Below are 7,903 nucleotides of genomic sequence, written 5' to 3' on the forward strand. Positions count from 1 at the left end.
CGATAAAAAGCAATCGGGATGATTCCATGTTTTCTCTATTAATTTAGTGAATTTTGTACAAATTCCCGTAACCGAAATTGAAATTAAAAAAAGGAAAGTCAAAGTTAATCCCCAAGCAATGTCCGTGTTCTCGATTTTTTTTTTTTTTTTGCTTGAATTCGATAACACGTCTACTTCTGACATGATTTCAAACTTCTCGTCCTGCTGCCACAATTAAGCGCTTCTGCGCAAGCGCAAGAGAGCAAGAATGCGTATACGAAACAAGTTTTTCTTTATTTTGTAGAAAATAACATTTATTTCTAACCAATTCACATACTGTGACTTTATACATAGCTGTCAACATGAAACTGAGAAAGCATCAAACGTTTGTGTCGAACAGAACGGGGGGTCAACTTCACCAGAGGTGGTCTGCAGTTTTGCTGAGGCTTCATTCGGGAGAATTACACTGAACAACTAGAGAAACTAGAACGCCTTAGCCTTGGTATGTACATTTTTAACAGAATTTTTTTTTAAAAAAGAGAGAAACACAAATAAAACACAATTGTCCAAATTACGATACCTTTTGAATATCAAGGATACCCATTTTATAGGCTTAGCAAATCCATCTAGAATATTACATTAATAACTTATAAATATATCATTTATTATAGGCATTTCATGATTCATCCAGATATTTGGCTGAATGAATAACAAGGGTCCTGACAACTCAAATATTAGGATTCTCATCCCCCTTAATATTTTTCCATTGACCTGCACGTGGGCGTAAGGAGATCAGAACATTCGAGAAGTTCGCACACATTGCTGGTTTTGAGTGTCTTTTGCAGTAACAAAGCCTAAAGTTTTTAAAAAATACACCTTAAGTAAGATCATTAGAAAAACTGCCACCAGCGTCCAATGTCGCGTTTTGCCTATTTGTCTTTTTTGTCATTATTATTATTATTAATGCCGTTTAATGATTTGCATTAGGTCTCTTCTACTGCATTCCTCCTGCATGGGGACATTAGTCAGTCACGGCCCTCCCGTTATCTGACGGCTTGGTGGCGCAGCAGTGACAGCAGTCTTTATTTCCTTCTATAGGGACTTGGCACAGAAGTTTTAAAAGGTGGTGGTGTGATCCGTCCTATGTACAAAGACACACGGCAGCCCCTTGAGAAGCTTCACTGTTTGTCTGGGTTGTTGTTCACGATCGGTCCATACAGAGTGCTGGTGTAGCCCTGCTCCTTGTGTAAGGTGCTCCTGTCCCTTATGAGGTCACTGAACGCGTAGTCCATGGGGGGCCGAAAACCTAAAGTTGGCATCAAGCCCGCTGTCGAATACGGAGTCATGAAGGCCAGTCCCCTGCTGTGGGCCGAGTAGGCCAGGCGCAAAGGGTTAAGTCCCAGGTGTGTCCCCAGAGGGTAGGCGCTGGGGTCTGCCCCAAAGTGGGCTGAATTGGGTTGGAGAGGAGAAAAGGCCGACCTGTTGCTTAGTGTCCCAATAGCTGGCGCCATCGACCCTGGCAAAATGGGCCTTGGGGTAGAGGAAGAAGGTGGCTGCAAGCTGGGCATTGTCCTGTCAGAGGTCCACGCGTCTTCTGCGCTCTTGCTTGGCCCACTGTTGTTAAGTATCTGTTCGATGGCTTGAACCACATCTTTTCCGCAGCCTTGCAGTACCAGTTCCAGCACACTCCTCTTGTGACTGGGGAAGACGCGGGTCAAGATATCAATGGCGTTGGTCTGCCTGGATGATGCAGAGGAGGGTGAGGGCTCCTGCTCGTCTTTATCGGTCTCCGAGCCCGAGTCGGAGCCAAGGGGGCTAATAGACCCCGGGGTGTCCTCGCCATCTTTCATTCCTTTAGAAACTGGAGAGCTGATGAAAGACTCGCCGTCCCCGTTTTCCGAGCCGGACCCTGGGCGCACCTCTGGTGATGAAGTGCCGGGAACGCTGCCGGTAACGGAGTCGCTGTCGGTTGAAACGGCTTTCCCGGCGGCCTGCTGCGGAGTGACGGACCTCGACATCGGCGTCTTGGGGAACAGCTCGAACTTCTGCAGCTTTCCGTCTGGAAAACGACATAAAGGAAGAAGAAAAAGTCGTGAGGAATCATGGCGGGGAGAATTTAACCAGAGAAGGCGCGCACACGTGAATCATTTCGTGTTCTGGTCCCGATATTCTTTCTCTCGTACATTTATTTACAACACAATTCCTTAACATAATTCCTGAAGAAATCACTGAATGTAATTGTGGACAATTTCATATAGCGCCTGAACGGCGGCTTCAAGTGACTCGTATAACCCGCGTGTGCGCAAAGTCGGGGAAAAGATTCTGCACTTTGTATTCATTTTTAGTAAACGTGACCTCGCAATTGAGTTAAAGGTGGTTTGGCCTTTGGCATTTAAAATATAAGAAAACTGTCTTTAAAAAGCCCAGAATATTCATACACGCACACACATTTATTTATTTCAAGCGATTTGCTTTCAGGTGTCAAATAAAATTAAAATATAAGAACCCGTGGTATGGAAACGCACGATGCAGTCACTAATGCTTACTTTATATGGCGCATTTCGCAGATAATTCCATCATGGGGTCGTCTGAAGCGACCTAAATGCAGAGTAAAGGGAACTCCAGTTTTATTTCTAAAACATGTGATAAGTTATGTGCAACATGCATACCCTCTTAAAATGTCCTGCCATTTGGTGGGCTGTTTGCTTCCTTGTAACTCCAAGCGCCTTTTCGTTCGGGGGCGGCCTCTCTGCACACGAAGTTGGCTCTTTAGGGCCCGAAAGGTCCCCAATATGTGGACAAAAAAGTCATATTGGATGTATAATAGGCGGCGTGACACGATACCCACAGAACGAGTAAACCTGAACGGAGCCTTTAAAATCAGGAACCCGTTGGGATTTGACAAAGCTGCTATCCTCTAATAATGGCGCCTGTTACAGATCTAAATGCATTTTAGAAATCCTTCCTGGAATCTTCATGCGGAATGTTCATTTGGAAACGTCGCTCTGAAGAATCACTTTGGCACTTTTTTTTTTTTTAGGCGTGAACTTTTATTTGTAAAAGGACTTAAAACCCTGAGGCTATAGGAGTTCAAATCCCACTGCTGACCGTGCAGCCGATTAAATTCTTTAATGAAGGCCGTGCAGTCCGCGTGTGTGGATCAATGGAAACGGGGGCGTTCGAGTTTTAGAAAAACTATTTCTGTCCTACTGAAATGCCATTGAATTGTTGTTCTATTTATTTTTGAACTGTTATCACATATTTTATATTTCGTGGGACTGACGTTAACACCGAGCTGAAGAGGAGCTGCGCCGTAACTGCAGAAGAACGCCGTGTTCTGATTTGTGTATTTTTGCCCTAAAAACAAACACAAAAATACTTAATAATGAATTATACAGTGTATAGGTTCTTACACCCCAGGAAACACTTCATGGAGAGGAGTAACAGAGAGCTTCTGCTATTTATCGTGTTTGCAATAAAGAAAAATACGCGAACGGGAACGTGGACCAAAGAACACGCAGCCAACTTTCTTTAAATGTGAACCAACGGATTTTTGTTTTACTATTAACTTTGTTTTTTATTTATGTGAAATTAACGGATTTTTATCAATGTTATTTTTTCTACGTGAATTAACTCGTTTCTTTCAATGTGTAAATATTTATCTTTCGATTTAGCTGATAGGTTGGTTTTTTTTTATTTAAATTTGTTTTTTAACATAAATTCCCTGATTTTTTTCAGTATAAACTTTGCTTTTGTATTTTTCTATGTGAATTAACTGATTTCTTTCGAAATGAACTTTTTAATTTTTTGCTCGTGACGCTCTTTGAAATGCTCGTTCATCAATGGCGCTATATGGCTCTTTACCGGGCTGTGAGGTTCTGTTGGTTGACAAAGCACCATCTCCTTCTGGAACGGGTCCGACGTAAAGCTAGTGCTTTGAAAATGTTCCTAATAATGTGGGAAAAAATCTTTAATGGATGGCAGGCTGGACACCAACAGCATAAGAAAACCTGAACTTCCTCTTAGCCCGTGTTATCGTAGGCTCTGCAAATCCTTTTAAAATCAGAAACCCTTCGGCATTTCACAAATCTGTGGCCAACTCCTCGTGGTTATTTACTTTGTGAAGTCTGCTAATGGTCGACATGAATCAATAAAGGGTCTTTCTGGAACCGTCGAGCGGACGGGTCTGTTGGGAACTAAAAACGGGTCCCCTGTGGCATCGCACCTTCACTTTTAGGAGAGCGAGTAACTGATCCTCCAATATCGTTTTATTTCCCTTTTTCGATATTTATTTTGTGGATATTTTTCTACACGAATTAAATGCTTTTTCACATTTTAACTTGGTATTTTCATATTGTTCTACCTAAATCGTTATTTTAATATTAACTTTGCTTTTTTATTTTCCTAAGTGAATTCACTGATTTTGCTTTGCACATTGTAACTTTTTGTTTTCATTTTCTACGTGAGTTATTTGATTTTCTTCAGTATAAACTTTATTTTTTACTTAAAGTAGCTGTTTTTTAAATACTGACTTTTGTTTTTATCACTTCTGTGTGAATTACCTGATTTTCTTCAGTATACACTTTATTTTTACACGAATTAGCTGTTTTTTTTAAAATACTAACTTTGTTTCTCTACGTACATTACCTGATTTTTTTTTTCAAAATAAACTTATTTTTGCGCGATTAGTTTTTATAAATATTAACTTTGCTTTCATTTTTCTACGTGAATTACCTTATTTGTTTCTTTAATATAAATGTTATTTATTTCTTGAGTGAGTTCTCTGTTTTTTGTTTTTTTTTTCAGTACCACGTTTGCTTTTACTTTGTTTACATGAATGAGTATTTGAGGGAAAAAAACAGCTACGTTTGTTTTAATCGTTTTACGTGAATGAACCCGTTTTTTAATGTTCTGGATGCCGGAGAGACGGAAACCTCCAAGTTATATAAATGCTGTAGACGTTAGGAAGAATCTAAAACCAAAGTCTCCGTGCTATTATATCATGAGGAGTCACTCTGCCATTCTTCATTTTATTTTCTGAAGCTCTTCTAAGTACGCAAATCAAAGCAGGTCACTTGAGAAAACCAACAAGATATCGCAATGTACCTTACAAGCTGCGAACGTTTTTTAAGACAGATGTGTTGAAAACACAATAGAAAACTACTAGTATTAACCTCGATGGAAAAAAATTCAATGGGTACATATTACAATAGAATGAATGCAGTACTTAATAATAAAGTGACTCTGACAAAGAGATCATCGAAGAACACGAAATGCGTTTACGTTTCAGCGGCCACAGGACTTGCGAAGCACGTACACTTTCGTTTTCTTCACGACTTCCTTGTGCCTGCTGATTTCTTCTCCAGTGCACAAAACAAGCGCACATCTCGTTTCATTTCATCTCGTTTAACCAAAGTCCTACAAGTCGCACATTTCCCTCCCCCCAATTTACAAACAGACTTTACATTCACAACAATGAAAAGAATCCACGAGCAGTCGCGCGCAGGACGGGACAGGAATGCGCTTACCGGGAGCCGCGTCGCCGCACACCGAGCCGAAGACCTCGTAGCTCTGCCGGGGCGGGATGATGCCGTTGGCGGCCGCCAGTGCCAGGCCCTCGGCGGTGCCGTATAGCAGTTGCAGCTCTCGGGCTTCGTTCTCCTCCTGCGCCTGCTGCCTGCGGAGCGCCACCTGCGCCGCCATGACCCTCTGGCGCTCGGCGATCAGGGTGCACTTGGCGCACATGCAGTCCTTCCAGCGGCAGTAGCGCTTGTGGCCCTTGAGCGCCGACACGACGCCGTGGTTCCGGCAGCGGGCACACTTCGGGGTCCGAGGGTACTTCTCCGTGGTCCTCAAGAGGAGCGGCGGGCCTCGCAGGAGGTTGCCGGCCATGGAGACCGGGATGGCCGCTGCGGCGGCGGCGGCTGCGGCGGCTGCTGCTGCGCTGGGGTGGACCTGAGGCCCGCTTTGGGCCGCCGGGATTTCTGACCTCAGCTCCATGTCTCACTCACTCCCTGCTGATCTTTCGAGTTTCTTTTCTTTTCTTCTCTTTTTTTCCCCTTTAACTATCAATACTATTTAAGACACGACTGCTTAAACTGCTACAAAAGGCATAGGCCGCTTACTGCAAATTAATAATCTGCGACACAAAAGTACACCTTTTAGGAGGTGGAATACAGTTTTACTATGGCTAGCTAGGCTAAGAAGTTAGTGACTACAAAAACAAAAGGTAACGATCCCCTAAATAGTAGTGACGAAAGCTGTCATAAAAGAAAGTGACCGACCGTAGAATCAAAGTGCCACATGTATCAATGACATGGAATCTAAATGAAAGAGCCGCTAAAAGACTGTTGAAGAGACCACGCCGACTTGACTAAACTAACGAAGACTTAATAAGAGAATCCATAAATAAATAAATAAATACTAACCAGCCGCACTATCCCGCTACCCTACGTATTTCTGTTATTTCTGGCAGGACATCTTTCTCTGCCCTGCAGTCTCCTTCGCTTCCAAACTTTACAGGCACCAAACCGAGCGGTCACTTAAGCTGCCCTGCCGGCGATCCTCTTAGCTGCCTGTCCGACGAATTCCCAGACAATCCAAGCGGACAATCCCTGAACACTCCATGCAGATGTAACCCTAACCCCTGCACATAAAACACTCTCAATGTTCGTTTGTTGAATTTGTACCCACGGCGGACCCCAGCAGAAGAGCGCGCAAGGCTGATGTCCAAGAAGTGGCCGAGCGCTCCGAACGAGCGAGGACTCCAAACTCTGAAGAGGCTCCCCTTTCTCCTCCAACTTGCAACTGACACTAAGTGCCCAGATTGCTACTCGATACACATCATCTCTCTCTTTCTTTCTTTCTCCCCCTCTCTCTATTGTTGCTTTCTGCGTTTTCATTAGACAAATTTGACAACAATGTGGCTCCCGTCATTGGCCGAATGGGGGGGAAGGTGCGATCTGATTGGCTTCTTGCTTTTTTTCAACAGTGTCTACCTGAGGACTTTTCTTAAATAACAACTGTGTTTTAATTTCGAAAAAGGAGGTCTTGCAGAGCGCAACGTTACAGAAACCCAAATATTACAAATTATTCGTAATAATAAAAAAAAAGTCTTTATGGATTTAATTATCACCTCAGTCGTGCTCATTTCATGTATATTTTAATGACAGAATAAAATCCCTTGAATTTGAAAAGGAGCCCTATAGAACAGAAATACAACATTCAGGAATGCGCGGCTTTGCCAAATAGTGTTACACAAAGACGAAAAACGAACATTTTAAATTGCTCGTCTCCCCGAACTAATTCCGATTGTAAGCGCACCCGAAACCCGATTCACTAAGTCAGATAGATAAGCTTTTGTAATTAATTACGTGGATTCGATATCAAGAAGAACTTAAGATCCGTTTACTACAATTTTGTTTTTGCACGAAAAGCAGAAAAGCTTCGTTATTTCGATGTATTGCCAGGCGCTATAAATAACCTCGCTCGGCGTGACGTCACTGCGACTAAACTTCGATACGAAGCCCTTGGTAAGTGTGTTTATTGTTTCAAATCTTATTTTGCTTTTGAGTATTGTAGATTATTTTTCTGCATGTGTGTGCATAGACTTTTTTTTTTTCAAATTGGAAAAAAGTATTTGCCTTGAGAGGAAGTTAAGAGTGCGCAAAATGCAAGTGTGTTCAAGTGGAAACTTCTGACAGCTTAATTGTGACTCATTCTGCGTTTGCCTTTTCCTTTGGCACTTTAAAAAAATGACACGCCGCGATATCCGTGAGATGCTTCGGTGAACTGCATAATTATGAGGCCAACAAACAAACTCCCTGTTTTCTGTCTCCGGGTTTCCGGCTAATTAATCAATTAAGCAGCTCGGCGAAGTGCAGCGGCAGCCACCCTCACGCGAGTTCAGGGTGTGGGGGGACCC

The 7,903-nt window shown here is 42.8% G+C and overlaps 1 protein-coding gene across 1 annotated transcript; it reads right to left on the minus strand.

The window, feature by feature from the left end:
- Positions 1-317: 317 nt before the first annotated feature.
- On the minus strand, positions 318-6,860 carry dmrta2 (DMRT-like family A2). The gene is made up of 2 exons (XM_039767267.1): positions 5,508-6,860; positions 318-2,038 (listed from the first exon to the last, which is right to left on the minus strand). Exons 1-2 carry the CDS (start codon positions 5,977-5,979, stop codon positions 1,158-1,160), a joined length of 1,353 nt encoding a protein of 450 aa, XP_039623201.1. The 5' UTR covers positions 5,980-6,860; the 3' UTR covers positions 318-1,157.
- Between the last annotated feature and the right edge of the window lie 1,043 nt (positions 6,861-7,903).

This window comes from Polypterus senegalus, chromosome 10 (assembly GCF_016835505.1).
Source record: "Polypterus senegalus isolate Bchr_013 chromosome 10, ASM1683550v1, whole genome shotgun sequence".
NCBI classification, from domain to species: domain Eukaryota; kingdom Metazoa; phylum Chordata; class Cladistia; order Polypteriformes; family Polypteridae; genus Polypterus; species Polypterus senegalus.